Here is a 25,927-nt window from a genome sequence, read left to right as displayed (position 1 = left end):
AGCAGATGAAGTTACATTTAAATTGAAAATCTGCTGCACTCAACTAATCAGGCAAGTAAAATTCTGAGATGATTGAACAGCAGCACAGAGCACACCATTACAGCAGGTAAATTGTGAAATTTACCTGTCACACCACACGGCTCATTGTTCTGCCATTGCACCTGCAAGTCAGGAGCACAGAAATAAGACAAAAAAAGGAAAGACATGTTCAACATATTCATAAATCCATCATATTTAAGGAACACACCACTAACAGTGAGAGGGGAAAAAAAAAAAAAAAATAAGCTCCACCTCTTTCCTACAAAGATGCCAGTACAGATTTACACAGGTTACTCCTCTCTGCTTCATGCTCATCTCAGTTGCGTGTCCAGATACGCTGAGATCCAGGCACAGCATGGAACCCTCTTGTATTTCTCCCACAATAAAATAAAAGGCAAGACCACAAAAAAATCTGAAATATATTAGGGACTAAACAGTGTGATTTTTCAGCCGGACCATTTTCCAGCTCTCACAGACATGCTGGGCCCCACCACCCAACTCCTCCACACCTTGGCTCAGCACTAAAGCAGTGGTACCTGATGACTAGACTCAGGGCTCCACTGAAAATAAATTTATTTGTGCAAACACTGCCGTAGTAAAAGCAGCACTTGTCTAAATAGATGAAATACAGATTTCAGCTCCTACCCTTGACAGGGACACCCTAAAATATTTTTTTTTACATAGAAGTGTCAGAAACAAGAATCTTTCATCTTAATTTTAAAATGAGATCCATATAGTCTTGTGCATGCCATTGATAAATTATGCATATGTGCATTTTTTCTTTACGTCACGACGAACACAAACTGACAGCAGACATCTGGAGGACTGTCAATTATTAGAGCTCTAAGCTCCCATGCCTTTTTGAACCCTTGTGCTGTCCTCTTCACCCAAACCCCATATGCTACATATTAAGATTATTAAGATTAATTTCTCCTTTATTAATTTGTCCTTTTTTTCCCCGTCTAGGAATGCAACAAATATATTTTCATATATTATTGTATTTGATAAACAATTATTCCTATAAGAACAACAAGTTTAATGGTTACTTTAGCACGGTGTATCTGGGCTGACAGTTAAGGAAAGCCAGTGCTGGTTTCAGAAAATGCAGTCATTTTACATCACTATGTTTTAAACACAAAAGTTTAGAGACTGCCACAGCTTTTAACAACCCAAAGCTCTCAAAGCGCTGTGGTTCACACCTGGTCCACTGTGCCCTGGTGAGAATGGGGTCACTGGTGCACTGACCCACAGCCCTGCCCAGAGGCTGTGCCATGAGCCCCAGGCACAGTGACCCCAGAACCACACAGGGACCCTCGATCTGACCCAGTGCCACCCCAGCCCTGGCAGGGACACCTCCCCCTGCCCCGGGTGCTGCCAGCCCCAGTGTCCAGCCTGGCCTGGGGCACTGCCAGGGATGCAGGGGCAGCCCCAGCTGTGCCAGGGCCTGCCCGCCCTGCCAGGGAGCAGATCCTCATTCCCTACATCCCCCCCATCCCTGCCCTCTGGCAGCTGAAGCCATTTCAGCTTGCTCTGCCACTCCAGGTGCTCATACAAGGTACCTCTCCAGCTCTTATGGAGCCTCTTTACATACCAATACAGTCAAAGGAGCACAGTATTTACATATCTTTCAACTGATGCCGAAAAGATGGTAAAAATATTATTTTTCTTAAATGAGGAAAGTAGCTCTTCACTGGCCAGGTGAAAGGATTCTGCCCAAATTTTGAAAAGAACTCTGCTTATGTATCTTAAGGAGTTAAAGCAGTATTTGTCCACCTGTTATACAAATTATTTGAAAATAAGAAACACGTTACAATAAGGATCCTGATTTCACTAATATCACTCTGTATTAAGTATAACAAGCAGGCAGAAGAAAACAAACATTACTTGTAGCATACCACATTGTGGGCTTTATTCACAATTCAGCACATGTGGAAAAGGCAGCACAGTGGCCCAGGCTGCAGCGCTGCCTGGTGTGGAACACTGTGGACAGCCACACTGCCAGCGTGCCTCGCTGGCACCGGGGTGGGAAGGGATCTTTGGAGGTGTTTGAGTATTTCACTGCACCCCTCTCACAAAGCTTTAAACAAACAAGAGGTTACCATTCAGGACATCAAAAACAGCCTCACACTGATAGAAGGCTAGGCTGGATGGGATGTAGGGAATGAGGAACTGCTCCCTGGCAGGGTGGGCAGGCCCTGGCACAGCTGTGGCTGCCGCTGCATCCCTGGCAGTGCCCAAGGCCAGGCTGGGCACTGGGGCTGGGAGCACCTGGGGCAGGGGGAGGTGTCCCTGCCGTGGCAGGGAGAGGAGCAGGGGGGGCTTTAAGATCCCTTCTGATCCAAAGCAGTCTGTGATTCTGTGATCCTATGAAAAATAAAACTCCCCCAGGTGTGTGCCAGCTGATGTGGCCATCCCAGGTCATCCTGCAGAACACCTGGAGGTGCCATTTCCCAGGGTTTGGCAGTACCAAGGCTCTGGCAGGGCTATGGGGTTGCAGGAGGGTGAAACATAGAGCAAATATTCCCATTTTTTAACAGTGCCCCCTGGCCACGCTGCTCTTCCAGTGAGTGCTGACACTCCCAGAGTGAACTGAAGTGCTGCTGCTGCAGTGACACGCCCAGCCTCACCTGCAGGCAGGTGCAGCCAGGTGAGCACAGCCCTGGCTCTGGAGGACACAGCTCAGCAACTGAGGCCAAGCACGTGTGAGTGTTCTGCTGAGCAAAAACCTCCTTGCTGCTCAAATTATTAATGAAATGCCTGGGCAATTTGAACATTGGGTTTTATTGTTCTAAGTACTTTTTTCTTTCTTTAGCGCTAGGTGTCCGTGTGGGTTTTGTTTGTTCATCTGTTTTTTTTCCCCTCAGGGTTTGAAAAACATTAACCTACCAACATTATCACAGGTCTCAACCACGCGAGATGCATCAATCTCCATCCCACCCGGGCAGCTTTGAGAACCGAGTCCTGAAAAATATCTCAGTTTGGGACAAGATATACTGTGTAGTAACATTTATTTTAAAATTCTTTAGTGGTAACTTCCACTGATATATTGTAATATACTGTTTCAAACTAATGTAACATTATTAGAGATAAGTATTACTATAAAAATGCCCTGCTTAACGTCCAAATTCTTGATTCTTCACCTTAGTAACTATACTAAATGTTATTCTTGCACATATTTCTCATTTAAATGAAACAGAAGTTAGCCAGAATTATTGCAAAAGCATTGAAATGCTATCAGCTTCAAAATTCAGATGATGAAAGGTCACATATTCAAGAAAACTAAAAATTCCCTTTACAAGATAAGCAATTATTTCCCAGTCTTCAATACATTTGCAAGCATCAAAAAACTGCACAAATTAAAATCTGTATCTCCCCTAATTTCCTTGGCATTTAATGTGTCTTAAAATTTCTCCCCAAACTCAGGATATTAACTGAAAACAACAGCGCAGAGCTCAGTTAACGACGGAACAGAACAGAACTTTGAGTAACCTCAAACTGAAGCAACCGATAGCAAAATTTTCGAGCTAGTTAAGAAAAGAACTCTTTTTTCTTCCTTTGTGGTTTTTCAAATTAAAGGAAATCTGCCATAGTGAGGACAGGAAACTAATCATAAATAGGACTTTTAGCTAGAATCTGTGCTCAATTATAATAATACACCAGAAAATATTTTTCTAGGATTTTGGAGAACAGTTTTGTACTGTGTCTGCTTTGACCTAACAGTTATGCCAGGGCTAAAAAAACATCACTTTAGCACTATTGTTTCTTTCTGTAAAGAGCAGCACTGTACTTTTACCGCTCAAAGCCCATGAATTTATTTGGTTTAAGGGGATCTCGGCAATATAGAAAGAAATAGGAAGAACTTCACTCAACTCACTAATTTAATAGTCTGAGCTATCATTGTACCCAAAAGAAACTGTTGTGTTTTGTAATTATACATATGTTTATTACTTGTACTGACCCACCTCAAGCAGGGCAGCCAGGATTACAGAAATAACAGCCAAAATGAAAGAAAATGGACACGCACTAAAGTCTCCTTTGCGCACTGTGTTTTCCTCTGGCAGCAGTAGCAGAAGCCAAGAGGTGGCTTCAAACCCACGGGGCCATGAACACGTGAGGATGACTGCTCCTCAGGTGAGGAGCACCAAGCACACCACGAGCAGACCTGTGCCAGCACACGCCTGGCGGGAGCACGGCACCACGCCGGGGCACAGAGCAGGTGAGACAGCCAGGAGCACACCCGACTGCGTGGGCCTCATCAGAACCCACCTCAAAGGAGGAAATAAGGTTCAGCCTTTGTCATTTCTGTCACTAAAGTGAGTTTCTCACACCAACTTTACGTGAAAACATACTTGCTATTAAAAGCTTTTCAAAGTTTTACTCTTGTTTTCCTGATTAAAAAAATAACAGAACCCGGTATTTAGCAGTGTGTGTTAGGGATCTTGGCTAGAATTAAGGAATCCTTGTCATTAAATAAGCAAATTTCCCTCTCCTATCCATCGGAGGAGCCGCCACAGTTTCCGTGGGGCGAGCTGAGCGCCAGGGGCCGCACACGGCCGGGAGCGGCGCAACTCTGTCGTCCCCGGAGCGGCTCTGCTGACCCTGGAGCGGCTCTGGGGTCCCGGAGCGGCTCTGGGGTCCAGGAGGGGCTCTGCCGTCCCAGGAAGGGCTCTGCCATCCCCGGAGCGGCTCTGCCATCCCCGGAGCGGCTCTGGGGTCCCGGAGCGGCTCTGGGGTCCCGGAGCGGCTCTGCCGTCCCCGGAGCGGCTCTGCTGAGCCCGGAGCGGCTCTGGGGTCCCGGAGTGGCTCTGGGGTCCCGGAACGGCTCTGCTGACCCTGGAACGGCTCTGGGGTCCCGGAGCGGCTCTGGGGTCTCGGAGCGGCTCTGCTGTCCCTGGAGCGGCTCTGCTGAGCCCGGAGCGGCTCTGGGGTCCAGGAGCGGCTCTGGGGTCCCGGAGTGGCTCTGCCATTCCCGGAGTGGCTCTGGGATCCTCGGAGCCGCTCTGCTGACCCCGGACCGGGTCTGGGATCCTCGGAGCGGCTCTGGGGTCCCCGAAGCGGCTCTGCTGACCTGGGATCGGCTCTGCCGTCCCCGGAGCGGCTCTGGGGTCCAGGAGCGGCTCTGCTGAGCCCGGACCGGGTCTGGGATCCTCGGAGCGGCTCTGGGGTCCAGGAGCGGCTCTGCTGAGCCCGGAGCGGCTCTGGGGTCCCCGGAGCCGCTCTGCTGACCCTGCCGCCCCTCCTGCCCGCCGCCCGCACCGCTCCCGGCCGGAGCAGAGCCTCCGCAGCCGGCAGGGTCGGGCAGGAGCCCGCTGAGCTCCGGCTCCAGGCTGTGCCTGCTCTCTGTGCTCCGCAGCCCCGTGCAGCATCCCTGCCTCCCTGCCTGCCTCCACACACACAGACACAGACACGGGCAATCCTTCCGCGTCCCCCTCGCTCACACACACACAAATGCACCGAGTGCATCTAGGTTAAAAATGTGAGCAAAAATAACACACTTCGGCCAGAGTTTCCTGCCTCGTGGCAGCGCATTTCCTCTTTGCAAAGGCTGGAGTGCCCCGCAGCCTCGGCAGGAGTCTCGGCTGCGCTGGGGATGCCCTGTGCTCTGGGATGGTAATTCTCGAGGTGATGCCATCCTCTGGGTTACCTGCACGCGAGCTGTCAGTGCCACCTGCCCTGGTGACAGGGACTCTGTACACTGCAGGGTCATCTCTGGTTAGGAACTAGAGGTGCCAGCCAAACACCCTGCCCTCCCAAGACTGAGCTGCATTTCTGCTTTTCCATACGTGTACGAATGTGAGATCCTTGCCATGTCCCAGACCTCTTGTGTTCAAAACCTGAGGCTGAACTGGAATGGCTTTCGTCAGGAAACTCACCAGTTTAGCTTCACAAAGGTGTAAAATTTAGATGTCTTCATATTTACACACTTTTGTCCTTAGGCATGACACTTCAGCAACCCACATATGCAATAAGCCCTAAACATCACAGACCCTCAAATTTGCTGACACTGAACATCCTTGAGCAACAACACGATTCAGGAGATGCTCTTTAATCAGCCATGGAAAATAACTCATGCCTGCAAAATGGCATTTAATAGCTGTTTTCTTTCTTCTGCCTTCTTTGGTGTGTTTCTCAGGTTTTTTGTTTTGGTTTTTACTTTTTTCTTTTTTTTTTTTTTTTTTTTTTTTTTAATTGTGATAACTAATGTACATTTTAAGGCTACTACACAGCTGGCTGCTTTCTAGTCTTCGCCATAGTTTTCAAAAAGCATGAATAATTTAAAAATATGACATTGCCAGTATTCCAATCAAATAACCTGACAGTATCTTTCAAACTATCACATGTGCCACCAAAGGTATTACCTGCATAATTCCAAAGATGAGCTCCCCATTATTTGAAACTATGTCAGGGGATTACTTTGGGGACAGAGCAAAAAGGCCAAGGAGCGTAATTTGAACTCTCAAAGGCAGAATTACAGACCTTTCGGCAAGGTGGGGAGAGGGCATTTAATGCACTTTGGGCGATACTGAAACTCACTGGTAGAATTTGAGAGAGGTGAATAAATTTTTAATCAGAAAAAGCAGAGAGAAAAAGAAGAGCACACCAGAGAAACCCCAGCAACGTTTGTGCTCCCTCAGGGCCCGCAGTCAGCAGTGGGACGGGGCAGCAGGAGTGACTGTCTCTGGACACACGCGGAGCCCCAGCACAGCCCCGGCCACTCCTTTCCTGTCCAGGCTGAGGATTCCTGCTCCTGCTCCTGCTCCAGCCCAAGGGTGGCACGGGGCAGCACCAAAGGGAAGAGAGCACTCATCCCGAGGCCACACTGCAGCAATGAAACACATTTCCTAGCACAGATCCTGTGACTGCACTGAAAACACTGAAAAGTTTAACATCTCCTACACAGAGCAGATGCGTGACACACCAATAATTTTTCAGTTTCCAAAGCAACTTGTGCCGAAGTCTATGTGAATTATTACCATTATTACTTGTTGCCAAAACTCCCAAACAAAAGGAAAGTGAGACCTTCCTATTAAGGAAAAAAAGCCATAATTACTGTGCTTTTCCCAACTTGCAGTGAAACAAGGATTTTTCCTGCTTTTCTGTTTCCTTCCAAATTATTTAGCATTTTTAAAGTAATCATCATGTATTTTAAGGAATCTCTCTCCAAAAAAACCACCAAAACCTAAACCAAAACCAAAGAAAAAACCCCAAAACCAAACCAAACAAAAAAAATCAAAATACGAAACAAACCAAACAGGAGTCGGAGAGTCAAACCAAAGAGGAAGCAACAAATGCAATTTTAAACATTTAGCATTTGCACAATTAGAGGATACTACATGCATAAGAGCAAAGATTTTGCTGTAAATAAATATACAAGGATTAATTTTGTTAAATAAAATTGGAGTGTACAGAGATCAAAGGCCCACAGGCAGCGTAATTGTTTCTGGAAAGATACAATGAAGTATTATTTTGAAGATCTATGTCAACACTATGATTTGTGTAAATATTAAAGCTGCTCTATTAATTAGGTATTAACTATTGACATTGGTCAATAATTAGAACTTACAATTTTTAGTGTGAGGCTGGGTGAAAACACCCTGATACTGAACCCTTGATGTAATTTTGATTTTCTTACTTTTTGTTTTTTCTTTTCCTGGATAAGAATTATCTGATGACTCCAATTTTTCATTTATTTTGTACAGAATTGTGCCTCGTGTAGCATTTTCTTTTGTTAATAAATTTTGAAATTACAAGAACAAAGCTAAATGTTAGGAAACAAACTGAAAAGAACTCGCTGGCTGTGTAAATCCTCCACTCAGGCTGGAAGAGCATTTTTTAATGCTTTTCTGTGTCCTTGAATGAACTGACATTTAACAGTAGTTTTCACGTTTTCCTTGTGGATGGTAAGTATAACATTAAAAAATAAAATGACCAGCTGGATATATTAAACCTCACCTGCCTGTCCCACCTGCCCAGTTGTTCTCTTTGCAGGCTTATATTCTCAGAGCAGCTACAGGAGAGAAGAGCAACACCTGAATGAACTGTTCTTGAATCTAAACACTTTCTGAAGCACTGACCAGGACTTTGGGACATGTATTCCATTTATATCTATTTTTTGAGTGAGTCTCTTCCCTATAGATAAAACCTGGAGTGGCAATGGAAGAACGTTGACTGAGAAATGGTTTCAGTCTCACTGATGGAAAAGAGATCAGGTATTTGCCAAACTAAAAAGAAATAAAGTCTCAGTGAAGGTACCCCTTATGAATTTTCAGCCTTTCCTACAACACTAAAATAAAGTAGGACCAGAAAAATTTTCTTTTGTGAAGAATTCAGCTCCTAAAGAGCCTGCTTTCTCCTTCAAATTCCTGCAGATTTCAAGCTTCACAAAGCCACTCAGGATTAGTCAAGCTTTCAAATTTAAAATTCCATGTGCTCCTTGTAATTATTTAAGTTCACTGGGAAATTATTTTTGAATGTGCATTTCCATAAAAGGGAAAAGTGGTTTCCAGCTTTTGTCCTTTGGAGATTGCACGTGTGTGCCACAAAAAAAAAAAAAAAAAAAAAAAAAAAAAAAAAAAAAAAAAAAAAATTACATCACTGACATACGTCACAAACATGTCATTAGTGTTAAAAACATAAAATCACATCACTGACACCGCAAAAACACGCCATTCGCACTTTCAAGGGTATTTTGGCGGCTGTACTGCACAGTAGGAGTTTTCCCCAGAGCAGCCGGGCTGGGTTAGGGGAGCAGCGCGGCGTGGGGACGCTGCACGCGGGGATTTGGGGGATTTGGGGGATTTGGGGGATTTGGGGCAGGGCGGGCTGGGGGTCCCTGCTGAGCCCAGCACTGGCCACGGCTCCTGCTGCTGCTGGCCCTGGAGCAGCAGCCCTTGGGGCCCTCTCACCGCAGCCTGAGAGACAAACCACAGCCCAGCACAAAGGACCGTGACCTCCAGCCACCACTAAGTCACTCCAGTTTTAGGGAAATGACAAGAACGGCCCTGTTTCACCTGCACTAGGCTGCTCCTCAAAACAAAAAAAGCCTATTACAAAAATCACAAGTGAGCAACCAAAGCTCAGCTTCTAGGCTTCATTTTTAACAAAAGAGTGTGTTTCAAACACTTGGGCTTGCTCTCTGAAAACCTCAGTCGCACAAACATCCCAATGTGAGACACACAGACACACACAGCACCAACGCCCCCTGAATTGTCCCTCTCCTCCAACTGCTGACACTGATTTCTTAGAGGGATCTCTTCTCTGCTCTTTTTACTCCAAAAAAAGCTATAATAATTAAAACCCCGGTGAGGGCATCCCCTCAGCACACAGCCACTCAGCCTGAAGCACAAAGGCTGCCAGCTTTGCCCGTGTCCTGGAGCTCTGTGCTGGGCTGTCACTGGCTGAGGGCTCTGACACAGCCCCGGGGCTGGGCACGCTGCTGCCCCGCTCGCGGCAGGACACAGGACACCGGTGACACTGCTCCAGGCTGGCCACTGTCCCCTCAGGCTGCTGTGCCAGACACGCCATGCCAGCACAGGGCAGGGCAATGCCCAGCACACCCACACCCCCAGCGCCGGTGCTCACGCAGCGAGCGCATCCCACGCCCCCGGGAGCCAGCCCCACGGCCCTGGCCCGGCAGGTGAGGCTCCACGGGCACGGGCCCCGTTGCAGGGGGGTCTTACCTTGGGAAGGGCAGTGCAGCAGGAGGCAGGGCCGCTGTGCTGCCCCTGCTCCGGCAGGGTACGGCCAGCTCTGCTGCTCCACCGTGCACAGAGAGTTTCAAAAAGAGACCGAAAAGAGCATCTGGCAGCTTCCCCCATGCTCCCCCCTCACGGCCTGGCTGCTGAGGCTTTAAAGGAGTTGATGGAGGAAGATTTGTCCTGAGGATGCCTGGCTGTTCCTGGTGCCTCGGGGGCTCGGAGCAAGGACAGGCACCCACAACCACCCATGCAGCACAACGCAGGACAGCAAAATGCATTGAAATCTGCCCACTTAGGGCAAAGAGGTGCTTTTGTGACTGTCACTGGAACCTGCTGTCTGCAATGGGCCTGCTCAGGCTCTCTGAGGGCATTCTCCTCATCCCCACTCCAAAAGTGTGAACAAAGGAACACCAATCGCCACACACACCTGAGGCTGTGTCAAGGTAGCAAAGGAACACGCAGAACTCACAGCACACTGAGGGCAGAGTGCACCAAACCAGTGCCAAACCACACCAGACTGGTGACAGAAACACCTCTGCAGCTGGCTCTGCGCATGGAGCTCTCAGCAGTGCATGGGAGACATGCTACCCTTGGTGACCCACATCCACCAACAAAAGTCCAGGACTGGACAGAGAGCTTCAATTTTCTTCTTTCTCACTGCTAATGTCATTGTCTGACAGGACATACTCTGGGAATGCCCCACATAATGTGAAATCAGAGACATCAGCAAAAGCTTTAGAGGAAAAGCAGTCAAACACCCCCACCAGGGAGCGGAGTGGCTGAGCCTGGCAGGTGGGAAACCGTGCCACTGCTCAACATTGGCAGGTAAAAAGAAACAGCTCCAACCCAAATCCCGTGAGTACAAACCCTGTCGTGCTGGTGGGGAGTTGTGCAGGGCGTGCTGAGGGAGGGCACAGGAGCTGGAGTGTGCACCCTTGCTCAGCAGCATGTCCCCTGCAGTCACAATCCTCCTCCCCTGGCAAAGCCCTTGGAGCGGGGCTGCTCCGTGTGGGACACAGTCACAGCACACTGCACTCACCAGCATGAGCTCTGCAAACACCAGCCATACACATTAACACAACAGAAAGACCACCACTGCCATCACCCTAGGCTTGCCAGCCTGCGCCACAGCAATGTGTGCACCTGACCACGCACGGAGTGCTGCAGCAGCCTGAGGAGCCACTCTGCATTTCCTGCAGATTCAGAGTGAAAGGAGTGACCACACAGCCCTGCTTCATGGTCAGCACCACTGCAGAGGTGCTGCAGGGTGCAGGGTCAGATCTCTGTGCCCCTACACCTGCCTGCTCACCCCAAACTTTACTTCTTCCCCATGTCCCCGTATCCAATATAGTCTCTACTGCACTTTTTTTGTTTAAACACCTAGAGCTTCTCCTTCCAAAGCATTAAATCAGTTTCCCATCAGCATTCAAAAATTCAGTTGCAGTGTGACAGTTTGTTATCACCTGTAAGAAACCCAAAGAAATAGGGACGGGGAAGAAAAATCAAACTGACAAAAAAAGGGTGGGAAATCCCCTTATAACTATCACCAAAACAGAGGGAAAAAAAGGTGGGAAAAGCGAAAAAAAGTCACACAGAATATATGACCATGTAAGCATGGGCACTCTTGCAGAAAACCTAGTCAGCAATCCCAAGCCAGAGGAAATGTAAATGAGAGCCAGGTCCACAGCAGTGACGGAGTCTGAACAGATACAAGGGGCCGCTCAGGTTGCAGGATGTGCTTAGCCTCGATCTCTTTGGATTTGCAAAGGAACTTTATTAGTTTTATTAATTTTTTTTCTTAAATAATCAAGAGATTCGAGTGTATCCACATAACGCGGCGAAGAAGATTAAGATTTTTTCTTTAATCAAAACATCCATATGCATGCGTTGTATCTTCGGAGGGGTAGGTGGATTCCCACTGCTGCCTCCCTCCCGCTCCGGGCGCGTTCTGCTGCAGGAACTCATGCACGAACCACTCCCACCGCATTTCCATGCCAGCAGGGCTGCAGCAGGCACAAGCGAGAAGAAAAGCCCCCGAAGCACAGGAGAACCCCCAGATCGCGGGGCTCAGCAGGGACAAGCGGCCACAGAGGGGCCCAGCAGCGCGTGGCAAGGGGCTGTGCTGCCCAGCAGCGCTGTGACCCGGCTGTGCCCCAGCCCTGGCTGCCTCTGTGGAGCTCCGTGCTGGCCTGGGACAGCGTGGCCCTGCCCTCCCCTGTGTCCCTTTGGTGGCAGTGCCCATGCACACAGCCACACCAATACAGCCCGCTGCTAAACACACGGACTGCAGAGCCGCACACCTGTGCTGTGAGCCCTGCACCAGCCGGCCCTGCCCTCCCCTGTGTCCCTTTGGTGGCAGTGCCCATGCACACAGCCACACCAATACAGCCCGCTGCTAAACACACAGATTGCAGAGCCGCACACCTGTGCTGTGAGCCCTGCACCAGCCGGCCCTGCCCTCCCCTGTGTCCCTACGCGGACTGCAGGGCCGCACACCTGTGCTGTGAGCCCTGCACCAGCCGGCCCGAGAGGCTGCTGCAGCCCAGCTGCTCCAGGCAGGGACAGGGCGCTGGGGCCACCCCTGCAGCGGGGACACGGGCACAGCCAGGGGAGCAGCCTGCCGCAGCCCAGAGCCAGCACAGAGCCACGGGGCACAAACCCCTGCTCGGGGCTCTGGTCACGCTGCAGCTGGCACGGACACCGCACCACAGAGCCCTGCCGCCCTTAGCAAACGCAGCACGCACCTCTACGGATCAATGGTACCCCATCTAGAAATTAACAACAAAAGCATTTTGATTGTGGAAGACATTTCCACCTGGAAATCTTTTCACTTCTGAAAGCAACTTTGTTTGAGATTGAACCCAGTGATTCCACAATAAGCAAAGGGAAGTGTGACTCTATACAGAGCACTTATCTGGCCTAGAAAAATGAAAAATTTATGGTAGTCATTTTTGGTAGTCATACCAAAAAAAAAAAAAGCAGGTAGGAAAAAAATATGGTAAGAAAAAAAAAAAAAAGTTGTTGCTACAAATCACAAAACTCCAGAACAAAAACATACTGTAGGATGCAAAGGTCACATTCAAAAGCAGCTGTCAAGGAAAAGAAGCAAAGCACAACTCATTGTATTTTGTTGTAAGCTTACACCTTTTCACCATTTAGAAACAAACTGAGGGATCTGAATAACAGAACACAGAGAAAAGAAATACAGATGTGGTCAGATTTTTTCTGCAGTGCCCCACAGTTAAGATAAATTTAGGGTCAATGTCAAGAGAAAGCCATTTCAAACACTGATAGTTCACAAAGGGCATTTTCTTTCTGATAGGGATAAAAATTAAGTCAAATTTATTGGAGACTGCTATTTCCATTCTGACTCCATAAGCTGCAGTTACTGCCACCAAACAGAAGACTCCTTCCTGTATTATTTCCTAGGGAAGAGGCAAAAACTAAATGCTTTCAAATTAATTTTCTTTTCCGTTTTAGGCATATTGTTATGTTTTCATTCACTACATGTTCAAACACGCTTCTTTTTTTCTCCCTTCCATTTTACAAGTGCTCTTTGGAGTCAGAAGCAGCCACACAGCACAAACTTGCCAAGCCCAGAGTGCAATCATACTCACACCCAGCCTCTGAGAAAGGGGCCAGGCGAGCAAAGGACATAACAGAGAGAAGATAAATTGCTTTTTGTACCCCTTAGTGGCCGGACATCAATGCTGCAGCTCTGAAAGCTGTCTTTCCCAAAAAAAAAAAAAAAAAAAAAAAAGAGAGAGAGAGAGAGAGAGATTAGGATTGCAGCCATTCATGGAAGAAGAAATATGTTAAAAGGAAGGTTTTAATGAAGAAATGGATGAAAGACTTCCAACTACAGGAGATTAACGTTCTTATCATATAAACTCTTACTGCAAAGCACAGAGAGGGGTGGGAGGGGAGAACACTCCTCTAAAGACATGGAAACTCTGACACTGTAAATGAATTCTCTGCAATAGTGCACGGCGCAGTTTGCAATGGTTCATTTTGCACCTTTATTAGGGACTCCTAGACTTTAAATTAAAAAAAAAAAAGAGTGCAAATTATACCACAGACCTAGATTTGCTGGTTTAGCCATTTTTGAAACACCCTGGAAGAAGGCAGGACCCTGTAAGCACAGCAGCCAGCAGCATCATCAGGCAGTTTTCTGACAGTCATACCAGGAAACCCACCCCTGACAGGTGGGGACACACAGGTACCTGGTCCTGCCTTTTGGCATTTTACAGAAATGCAGGCAAAAATACGCTGTGGCTTAGTGGGGTATTAGACAAGCAAAACCAAACCCGAGAGGCACCTGAAACCATGGGGAAGGAAGCAGGGCAGAGGGGAGGGAAGCCTCCCATCCGCGCAGGGAACACTCGCGGGCCAGCCACAAACCCCAAGGATGACAGGTGAGGACCAGCAGGTAACTCTGACCTGCCACCAGCACCCAGGGCTCATGCCCCCCAGCCAAACAACACCTCTGTCCTTCCCACTGATGCTGGAACCGGAGCTGCAGAGGGGAAAGGCTCTCTGAGCTCTAGAGGCACAGGACAGCGGCGTTTGCTCAAAGGGAATATTACAGTAAGAAGGCTGTTAGACACGAGCAGGCTGGGCGGGTGAGGCGTAGGGGAGTGAGCAGAACAAGGAGACGTGCTCCATTCCTTCCCTCAGGACTGCTCTGACGCAGGGGAAGCTCAGCAGCTCTGCTCAGGGACTCAGATGTGAGGACAGACTCACCCAGTGGGCGACACAACTGGCTGCTCTCACTGCCACAGGAGGCTCACGCTGCAGCTCCCTTTTCCACGGAAGCAAACGGGGCCCTGAACACCACAGCACTGTCACGGGAGGCCGGTCCAGCGTGCACTCACACGCAGCTCCAGGGCAGAAGGCAAAGGCAAGGCCTCCTGAGCTCTTGCAAACTAGGACCATCCCTACGGATACCACGGGCCCTGAAGCTGTAATTTATATACACTGCTGTCACCAAAACACCTCTCTCATTCCCCAGAAACCCTGAAAACAGAACTGTGCGTGTCCCAAAATATTTCAAAATAATGAGCAGAGAATATCTCTGAGAGGGTAATTTGCCAATACACATATTTTTAAAATACATTTCTTTAAACCAAAAATTTTTATATTCATGTTTCAGCAGAGTCATTTATAGAATCACAAAATCCCAGAATGGTTTTGGTTCCAAGAGGCCTTAAAGATCACCTTGTTCCAAACCCCTGCCATGTTAGACAAGTTACATATTATTGTCCATAGGATGAGAGACACAAGCTCAGTAAACAAATCACAGTTATTGTACATTAGGAACATTTATGGCTTCTCTTCCCTACAACTACTTTGATGCTGTTTTGGTTTTTCATTGCACACACATACCTACAACACAATTTATCCTAAGCCTATGTCCTTGCATGGGGATCACAGTGCGTGATAGAAAAGGAGCAGCTAAACCAAACTTTTGTGCACCAGAGCCACTTGAATTCCATCCACCAGAATCTGGAGGAGTTTGGAAAAGGTTCTGGCCCACTGTTGAGAACAGAACCAGAGCAGGAGAAGAGCAGGTGTACTTATGACCTCATATCACTGCCTCTGACTGCACACTAAAACTGTTCATATTCTCTACACTCTACAAAACAATTGTAGTTCTGACCAGTGTGATCCATTCACACAGTGCAGGGAAATTCTAGCCCTGCTATCTGCTCTGTATGTGGCTTGCTTATTGCCAACATTCACTATGAACCAGAAACATTACACTGTTTGTCACAAAAATGCGGTATAACTTAGCAAAAACTGCCCCCTGGTACCAAACATCCATTTGATTTTTAACAGCCCCCTCAGCCAGCACTGGCACACCTGAAAGGCAATTCTTAGAAACTTTAAAAATATTTGTAAGGAGGAAAAAACAACATGAATGCCAAACATGGTGTGCTTATTAGGGCCTCTGATGCAGTGACAGAGTGCTTTACATAGAAGTCTGCGCAGCCACAAACTGTGCTAAGCTATGCAAAAGCACACACAACTCCAGCAGAAGGTTATCAAACATTTATAGCCCTGAAATACGTGCTTCATCAAAGAAGGCAAAGCCCATTCCTCACCTCTTTACTCCCAAACAGTGCAGCAGCAGAACAGCAGCACTGTTTACAGACACTCCGACAAAAATCCCCACTGAAGTCAGCCTGCAGATCAGGGTCACAGAATGCTCCATGCCATGCAAAACCTCACTCACATGCGCACCAAATAAAGTCTGGCACACATAGTTTTTTAACTTCTTTCAGAGTACGGTCTATTTCACTTATTTCACTTCATTTATAAAATTCCCTTCTTTATTTCTTTCTGCAGCCTTTGTCTGGGTGATGGCTTCCCTCAGCCTGGCAGGGGGATGCTGTTCCCAGCAATGGCCTTTGTGCCCAGCAAGAGGAAATCGTGGCTGACCATCCAGCAGAGGCTGCAGCTGCTGGTGACACAGGGCATGCTACACACCATGGTCATTACAGACACCTGCTCAAACTCTGTGGCACTGACCACCACCTTCATGGCCTTCTTTGCTGTAATGGGGAGGAACGTTTATCAAAACAACACAATGTCCGACTCCAGTAGCTGGGGAGAAACCTCCCTGGGTTCAGGGCAGAATCCACATAAGAAGAGTCAGACAGCTTCAGATGAACAGCCCAAACTGTGAAGAGTGCTGAGGGGGCAGTCACCTGCTGAATTCAGGCAGGGGAAATGCTCAGGTCTCCCCTCTGCCCCTTGCCTCCTTCCTGTTACGGCTCATCCCTGTCCTGAGCTGAAAGGCCTCTGGTCTGGCACACAGCAACTTCTTATACACTCTCAGAAACACAAAATACATGGCAAGGTTGAAAAGCTCACAGTATAAACCACTCTGATATTACTTCTAAATTTCTACCAGGAAAAATGCTGTTTTTCCTTCTGCATGCCATGCTGCTGAATTAAAGGTATTGAAATGGAACAAATGACGACCATTTCATTTACCACAGCTTTGCCTTCTGTTCATCTTTCAATACTGGCATCAGTGTCACTGCAGACAAACTGCTGTCCCCACACAAGAACCAACAAGCCAATGAAAAGCACTGACCTTTCCTGGCAGGCGTGGCACAGCCCTCGAGGTTCAGCATGATGTCTCCATCCGTGTCATCGGCACCGGCTCCCAGCAGCATCCAGCTCTCGATGTCCTCGCCGCCAGAGATCAGGCTCTCCTCCTCCTCCGAGCTGTTGTCTATCACCAGCACGTCCTGGGGGCCTTCTGGTCCGGCAGGAAGGACTGGGGCAGGCCTCCCACTAGGGCTGCTCGTCTTCCTTGGTGTGCCCACACCAGGCTCAGGGGGCCACCGGGCACTGCCTCCAGCAGCTTTGGCGTGATTTGGCGTGGAGGATGCCGGGCGGGTGTGTGCTTTACCTGGAGCTGAAGAGGAGCACCTTGACCTCTTTGCCTTGCTTTTGTAGATGCTGTCTTCCTCTGGGGTGTCAGACAGGACAATGACCTCGGGCTCATCTGAAAGCCGAGTGCCACCATCAGTGAGCTCAGTAAGATTCTCATCTTCATCCTGTTTCCCAGCTAGCCCGGAACTTTGACCCACGACTTCTCCAGCGTCAGCTTCTTCATCCATTTCCAGTGTTCTGACTTCTCCCAGATCCTGGGAATAGTGGATCTGGCTATAGAGATGAAACTCCACCTCACTATCAACACTCTGCTCACTGGATGACTCCTCGAGATAAAGTTCATCTTCATACACTTCAGTATTCTCAGGATCATCATATCCAGTAAATATTCTGGAAAGTGAAGAGTCTAAGTCTACAAAAAATCAAATGGTTATATCAGAATGGTCATGTGTTCAAAATAAACCTTCAAGTGATACTTTTGGTCTTCTTGAAATTGCTCAGGTGAGTTGTGGAGCTCTGCACACAGACCATCAAACTGAGCAGATTTAACAGCCACCTGTGCTCCAACGCAGAACAGTAAACACTAATTAAGGATGCATTTGCATTAACCATAACTATTACTTCAGCCCAACTGCTTTGGCCTCTAAAGGGGCAATTACCGAGTTCTCTGCCACACCAGGGAGGTCATCAGGCCACACACACACACACACACTTTGCTGAGAACTCCTCGGGCTCTCCAGACTGGAGCGAGCGCAACAAGGAGCCACTAAAACCATTAAGGGATTGGAACATGTGTCCTAGAAGGTCAAGCTGGGAATGCTACTGCTCAGGGAGGGGCAGCTCAGAAGGATTTATTCACACTCACAAACACCTGGGGTACGGGGAATAAACAAGACAGAACCACCACAGACCTGCCCAGCAAGAACTTGACAGAGAATGACCACAAAATAACAAAATACAGGGATTTCCACTTAAACGTAACTCTGTTGCCCAGAAAGGCTCTGGAGCCTCCATTCTTGAGGACCTCAGCTAGGCACAGTCCTGAGCAAGCAGCCCCAGGTCTCTCTGCTTTAAATCAGGGCTGAAACTGCCAGAGGCTCCTTCGCAGCCCAGCTGTCCTGTGATGCCAGCCCGAGGGCGAGTGTGCTCACAGCTCACAGCCCGCTCCCTTGCAAGCCTGGTAGTACAGGGGTGTGGTAAAGTCACCCTGCCTCCCTGAGACTGCCTCACTCTGAGTTCATGACCACACCAAACACGGGGTACAGCACATGGGACACTGCCTCTGAAAGCCTGTCAGTATTTCTGCATTCGTTACTCCCATGGAATTCATATAGCTTCTTCTAGACATGAAAACTGCTGGATGAAGTTCAGCTTCTTGGCTGGTGAAGAAGAGTTGCATGGCACTGTTTAAATCCACTTAGTTGCACACACATACAAAAACTCAGATTTGTGAGCTTTGCACAGATGTAACTTGTGTGATGATGGTATTTAAAGAACCTAAAGGTTCCCATTAAGAAGGCTCTCTGCTCTTACCCAGGTTCCTAAGTAAACACAACACCTAATATGCTAAATATACGAAAGAACAAGGTGGTAAGTAGAGACAACAAACCTACTTTACACCACTACCTAGCTTTAGAAGCTGTAGAAAGGAACAAAAAGTACAGTAGCTCCTGAAAGGCTGTAGTCAGAAAAATATTTAACAGACCAAATGGAGGCTCCAAACTTTAGCATTTTTGTCAGCTTCACAAGGGGCCCCTGTTTCAAACAGGCTGGAGCACACAGGTTGGAACTCCTACCCACACAGCCAGAGCAGAGCTCCAATCAAGCACATTCCCAATATTCACATGTGCTTATGAGGTGTGAGAAGAGGCCTTCAGCAATGTAGCACAGTAACAAATCCTCCTGAAGGGGCTGTGGTTTCAGTGAGCTCCAAAACAGAACCCAAGTACTCCTTCCTCCCCTGCTGTCCCCAGTGGATAAAGTGACACGCAGTGAGCAGTGACCACTGCTAAAAACTTGCAGCTGAACAGCCCTGGTGTCTCCCAGGCATCCAGGAGCTGACTCATGGGCACGTTGCAGCACAAACAGGCAGCCAGCACTGCACTCACTCTGATCCATCCGGCTCAGCAGGTCAAAGCACAGCTCCTCCTGCTCTCAGCTCCACACGTGACGGCAGTGATGAAGGGCTCTTCCTCTTGCTCAGCACGTACACCTGGGAAACAAGCAACACCCAACATCAGCACCACCACGCAACCCTGAGCTGCCCACCATCCTCATGCTCAGGCCGCAGCCGTGCCCTTCCTCTTCAGGAAAGACAAACAGCCACGCCAGGCATCCCACAGCAAAGCAGACACACACAGCTTAAAGGACAGGGAAGAGGAGCTCAACAAAGTCCTGCTGTTTTCCAGACTGGCAAGCTGAAGCAGTCTCTCACTGAGTTCATACAGGAAACTCAGCGAAGGACCTGACTGCAACTTCACATTTCCTTTTGCCAGTGAAAAGTTTAGACTACGGGCAAATGTTCCTTTCCACAGAACCATAGCAGGGTTTTGGCTGGAAGGGACCCCCAGGGTCCCTGTTCTCTCAGCTGTGCTCACCTCCAAGTGCCACACCTATCTTCACAGAATCACAGAATGATGAGGTTGGAAGAGATCTCTAAGATCATCCAGTCCAACCTGTGCCATAACACCTCAACCATAGCACCAAGTGCCATGTCCGGTCTTTTTTAAACACACACAGAGATGGTGATTCTACCACACACCTGGGAAGAGCATTCCAGTACTTTATTATTCTTTCAGTGAAAAATCTTTTCCTAATACCCAACCTGTACCTTCCCTGCCATAGCTTGAGACTGTGACCTCTGGTTCTGTCAGTGCTGCCAGGTGGAAGAGACCAACACCCACCCATCGACAGCCTCCCTTCAGGAAGGTGTAGAGAGCAATGAGGTCACCTCTGAGCCTCCTCTTCTCCAGGCTAAACAGCCCCAGCTCCTTCAAACACTTCTCACAGGGCTTGTGTTCCAAGCATCTTGGCTACAGCTGGACTATCATGAAGATGCTCCTCACACCTGAGTGTGCAGAACACATTAAACACATTGATCCTGCACAGACTGCCTGATTTCATAGGCTGCAGGGAGCAACAGCACACTGACACATCCTACTTTGGAACTAGATTACTTTAATTTAAAAAAAAACAACTTCAAACACCTGGCAAGAGGAGAACCCCATCCCTCTACCAAGAGGAGCTGCCCTCCTACCTGAACCCAGGGCACAACCTTCCTCAAACACACCTGATTGCCTCTCAGGCAGTAAGGACTGCCCTCAAGTTCAACTAAAGGGCTATCAATGTTAAAATTAAAAAAGTCACAGACATCTGAGCTCCTCCCAACCATTAACAAAACTGCAAATGGCTGCAGCTGGCAATGACAGGGATAATTTTCAAACACTGCTTGCCAGCATTTTCCATCTGAGCCACTAGATTCCCGACATCCCACATGTGATGCAGCAGCAGCACCAGGCAGTCAAAGGGAGGTGCCCCTGGCAACTCGAGGCAGGGAGGAAGAGCAAGGCCAACACACAAGAAATAACAAACAAGCTAATTAGAACACTCATCCAAAACCCCAAAGCGGGTTTGGGGTGCTCAGTGCTCACCCCTCTGCAGAAGGAACTCTGAAGGAAGAGGCTCAGGGCAGTCCTCCTCGTGCCATTCCTGCTCACCTGCCTCGACTCTCCCTGTCAATGCCCCCAGCACTCCTGCTGCTCCTGCTTTCCCAGCTTCCAACAGCTCCCAGAGCTCCTCGTGCCCAACTTCAAACACTGACATTTCCTAAAAACTTCTAAATGCAAGCCCAGACACAGAGATTACTCCTTCCACTGCACGTGGCTTTTCAGACAAGTGCCCTGCTCCCACCACACCCCATCAGCGAGCTCCAAACATTTCCTCATTTATCATTCCCTGCTCGAGCTCCACTGTCAAATCTAACCCTTCTTGATAACGGAGAACAAAGAAGCAAACGTGCTCTCTGCAGCCTTGGAAGGCAAAACACACCCCTGTTGTCAGGCTGTTACAGACCGCGACAACAAAATGAGAAAGAAAAAATGGGAAAGGTAAAAAAAGGATTTCCTTCCAAGGAAATCACCATGCTGCCTTATGTAAGCACAGGGTCAGACACCAGGAGAGTAGGAGCCAGCTTTAATTTACTTCCATTTGTGGTACATAGACTGCCTGATGCTTCAGACTGCTCAGACACTGCAGCGGCACACACAGTGTGAAACTGACAAGGAATTTAAACCTTCCAGAGCATGTGAATGAAACATTTCACTGCAGCTGCTGTGGCTGCTTGTGCACCCTGCATTGCCTGGATTCCATGAGCAAATCATCACCATGGAGCTCATGACTCCAATGGAAATCACACCTGGGAGGGTATGAAAATTGTCAAACCTAAATGTATTTATGAAAACCTGCCCAAAGATATATTTATTCACAGAGGCCAGTGTCAGGAGACTGTTTTCCTCCCCCTGCTCTGTGCCTGATGTGATTCTAACCTGGCTGTGCCTCACCACGTGGCGCTCAGAGTAGGTGAGAAAGGCACAGCCCTCACCTGCTGCCCAGGTGAGGCTGCAGCTGCAGAAGCCCCTGCAGAGGAACACGGAAAAGGGTCAGGAGGTGGGCTGGGCGCTGCCTCTGCCCCCATTTTCTGTGATCTAACAGAGATTTTTGGCTAAATACTGAGATGCAAACCCCATGTTTGTCCCATTTGCTGTTTGAGGAGACACAACTGCTCTGGACTTTCTTTAAATGAGGTGCAAAGAGAGAAGCAAAGCTCTGGAGAAGAAGACAGCATTTTCTAGTGTCAGCTATACCTTCAAGAGATTGCGGGAATATCTCTTCCACACCCGAACCCTGGAAAACAATAAAACATTTCACGTTCACTTCAGGCCTTTCTAAAGATTTTTTTTTTTACCCCCCAGAGGCACTTTGAGGACCACGTTTAAGAGTAACATGCTTTTCCTGGCGTTCTAGGGTTCCACGTGTCTGGTGAGAGGGAACAGATGGGGACTGGGGATCCCGGGCAAGGCGAGGAACATCCCAAGGGAAAGGGAGGAACGCTCACCCCAGCACCGGCGGCGCAGCGCGTCGGGCACAGCAGAGCCTGCTCCGGTACTCCAGGGCCGGCGGCACCGGGACACGCCGCAGCCCGAGGCTGGGCCAGGGGCACGGACACCGGGGCCGGACGCGGGATGATCCCGGCTGCGCTGCAGCCGCCACGGGCCAGGGGGAAACCGGGCCGGGGGGAAACCGGGCCGGGGGGGAAACCGGGCCGGGGGGGAAACCGGGCCGGGGGGGAAACCGGGCCGGGGGGGAAACCGGGCCGGGGGGGAAACCGGGCCGGGGGGAATGGGGCCGGGGCCCGCCGTGCAGGGAGGGGTCGTGGTCGGGCTGGGAGGTGCCGGAGCCGGGCAGGGCCGGTAATCACGGACGATACTCACTCACTGCCGATACCGGAGCCCAGTCGCTATCAGCACTCAGTAGCAGGACGGACGGACAGACTGACTGACTGACTGAATGACCGACTGCCCGAATGACCGGCTGGCCCACCCGCTCCCCCCCCCCCCCCCCCCCCCCGGAGGTGGCAGCACTCACCGCCGGCGCTCCCCGGTGCCGCAGTTCCGCGCCGGCCGCGTTGGGACGCGCCGAGCAGGAAGTGGCGGCGGCCTGGCCCCGCCGTCCGGCCACGTGCTTCCGGCCCCGCCCCGCCGGGGGCCCCGCCCCGCCCGAGGCCCCGCCCCGCGCCCCACAGCCCCGGCCCCGCCCCCAGAGGCCCGACGGGAACGCGGCTTTGGGGAGAATTTAGCGAAAATCGGGTGCGCGGGGATGGGGCTTTCCAGAGCCCCGCGCCCTGCCCGCCGGCACAGTCCTGTGAGAGGACCGCGTCTCCGTGTGCAGAGCGGACGGAGCCCGCACCGGCATCGCGGGAACCGTGACCCGAGAAGAGACGGGCTGGGAAAGGGCCTTAAAGTTCATCCAGGCCCCCGCCGTGAGGGGGGACCGGGACAGCGACAGGAACAGGGACAGCGCTGGGACAGCGACAGGGACAGGGATAGGGACAGCTGCCGCTAGAGCAGCGTGCTCCAAGCCCAGCGTCCAGCCTGGCCTCGGACATTTCCAGGGATGCAGGGGCAGCCCCAGCTGCTCTGGGCACCCTGTGCCGGGGCCTGCCCATCCTCTCAGGGAGGAATTCCTTCCCAGTGTCCCCTCTAACCCTGCCCCTGACAGTGAGAATCCCACGTGTTCTGTCCCTCCCACCCCTGTCCGAAGTCCCTGTCCGGCTCTCCTGGAGCCCCCGAGGACGTTGGAAGGGGCCCTAGAGACTCCCCAGAGCGATCTTTTCTGCAGGGGACATCCCCAGCTCGCAGTCCCTCTCCAGAGCAGAGCTGCTGCAGCCCTAAGAGCGACACAGGGCATGTGCCCGAGTGTGCAGGTACGTACACACGGCTTACACACACCCTGAATGCTGCCGTCCGTGCTGCGCCAGGCTGCCAGCCCGCCCGCTGTCCGCAGCCGTGCAGGTGCGCTGGGTGAGACACCTGGGTGCAGGCGTGCTGGTGGCGCCCAGCAGGGCCAGCCTCGCTGTCTCCGCAGGGACCTCACAGGGTCCCAGTGTCCCCACATGCCCTCGCTGGTGCTGCCCGTTTGTCAGGGAGCCTGCCTCCCTGCGGGGGCTGCCGCTGCACTCGCGCACACACGCACACACCGCACACACACACACGCATGCACACACACATGCACACACACACGCACCCCATACACAGACACACGCACACACACACACATACACACACCACACATGCACACACACACGCACCGCACACAGACACACATGCATGCACACACATACACACACACGCACGCATACACACAGACACACACACCGCACACACACATACACACACACACATACACACACACACACACACACACATACACACACCACACATGCACACACACACGCACCGCACACAGACACACATGCATGCACACACATACACACACACGCACGCATACACACAGACACACACACCGCACACACACATACGCACACACACACATACACACACCACACATGCACACACACGCACCCCGCACACAGACACACATGCATGCACACACATACACACACACATACACACACACATACACACACACGCGCACACACACAGACACACGCACTGCACACACGCACAGACACGCACACACACACACACCGCACACACATACACACGCACACACGCACACACACATACACACACCACACACGCACCGCACACACGCACACACACACGCGCACACACGCGCACACACACGCACGGATCCTCTGAGCGGGGAGCAGCTCCCTGGCAAGCTCTGGGACTGGCGCACGCAGGGCAGAGGAGCCCTCGCCCGTGTCGGCAGACATCCTGTGTACCACTGCCAAAGGGAGCCGTGCAGGGCTGTGTGTGCTGCGCGTCTGCCTCTGGGAGCACCGCAGCGGCGCTGACCTGCAGCTCGGCTCAGGCAGAGCCTCCCGGGGCAGGGCAGGCACGGGGGGTGACGGAGAAATGCAACGAGTTGGGGGAGATTCCAGCTGTGTCTGCTGCATTAGGGACAGTGCTGTGCTGTTACACAGAGCTGCCCCTCCATGCTGCCCACTGCACTGGGGCAGCAGGGCTGGCTGGCTGTCTGTCTGTGCAGACACACACGCATGCGCTGCCACATCCACTGAGCCCAGAGCTTTCATTTTCTGTCTCATTTTCTGTAGGGCTTTCAGACTTCGGGGGTTTCCTTAATGCAGTGCTAGAACTCTATTTTCAGCATTGCTGGTGTGTAATTATGGCCTGTGATTTACCTCTGTGAACACTAGCACGGACAGGTATGTGTGGGCTGCAAAACTGCCTCCTGAAAGGCACAATAATTGTTTCTCTGATCCTCCAGGCTCTAGGACTGGGAAGGAGTGAACAAATCCCACCCACAAGTAGAAAGATTTTATCTTCTGGCAGAGAGCAAGTGGAACCTGACATAGCCATAACACCTGGCACTGGCCTCAGGTACTCTGCTCTGATCTTATCGTGGCACCTTTCAAAACAAAAATGCTTTTAATGCTTCTGGATGTTATGAAACCTACTCAAATATATCAGGTAATTAATTGCTGTTAAATATACGCTGTTAAGATGATTAAAAGATGAGCTGGAACTGCAGAATGTTATGCAACTGTCAGGACCCTGAGGTTATCCCCTGGAACCTGAGCTGGGTGTGACCTGTTTCCCAAACTCCTGACCCTCACCTCTCTCTGCAGGCTGCCGTCCTGCCATGGCCCTGGTTTGTCCCCATCCCCAGGCAGGTGCCTGATGCTGAGGCTGGGACTGCCCTCTCCTGGCTGGGGGGGTGGGCTGGGCAGTGGCCAGCAGGCCCTGCCCCACCAGCCCCCGCTGCACAGCCACTGAAATGGTGTGAAGCACCTTTGGAGAAAGGTGTAATCGTGAAATGGTGTAAAACCATGAAATGGTGTGAAACACACCTTTGGAGAAAGGAATAATGGTGAAATGGTGTAAAACCATGAAATGGTGTGAAACACACCTTTGGAGAAACATACCTGCAATTCAGATATGTTTCCCCAGAGCATATTTATAGTAACTACAGGACAAAGATTAGTGCATTTGCGTTTTGCACTGACTACAGTGGTATTTTTTGCTTGCAAGGACCTATTCTTGCTGGATTTGCCCCTGAAAGGAAGTTCTTTTCAGTGG

General features: G+C 50.2%; 1 protein-coding gene across 2 annotated transcripts in view; it reads right to left on the bottom strand.

Moving 5' to 3' along the window:
• Positions 1 to 22,038, bottom strand: part of ZCCHC7 (zinc finger CCHC-type containing 7) — a 94,534-nt gene extending 72,496 nt beyond the window's left edge. For both annotated transcript variants that reach the window (XM_059492540.1, XM_059492541.1), the window contains exons 1-3: positions 22,007 to 22,038; positions 19,253 to 19,356; positions 16,840 to 17,556 (exon numbers count right to left, since the gene is read on the bottom strand). In XM_059492540.1, the coding sequence (XP_059348523.1) occupies positions 16,840 to 17,556; positions 19,253 to 19,262 (727 nt within the window). In that variant the 5' untranslated portion in view covers positions 19,263 to 19,356; positions 22,007 to 22,038. The remainder of the gene's footprint in view (positions 1 to 16,839; positions 17,557 to 19,252; positions 19,357 to 22,006) is intronic.
• Between the last annotated feature and the right edge of the window lie 3,889 nt (positions 22,039 to 25,927).

The sequence above is a fragment of the Ammospiza nelsoni genome, chromosome Z, assembly GCF_027579445.1.
Source record: "Ammospiza nelsoni isolate bAmmNel1 chromosome Z, bAmmNel1.pri, whole genome shotgun sequence".
In the NCBI taxonomy this organism is placed as follows: domain Eukaryota; kingdom Metazoa; phylum Chordata; class Aves; order Passeriformes; family Passerellidae; genus Ammospiza; species Ammospiza nelsoni.
Note: the sequence above shows the minus strand (reverse complement) of the source record. Positions and strands in the feature narration are given on the sequence as shown.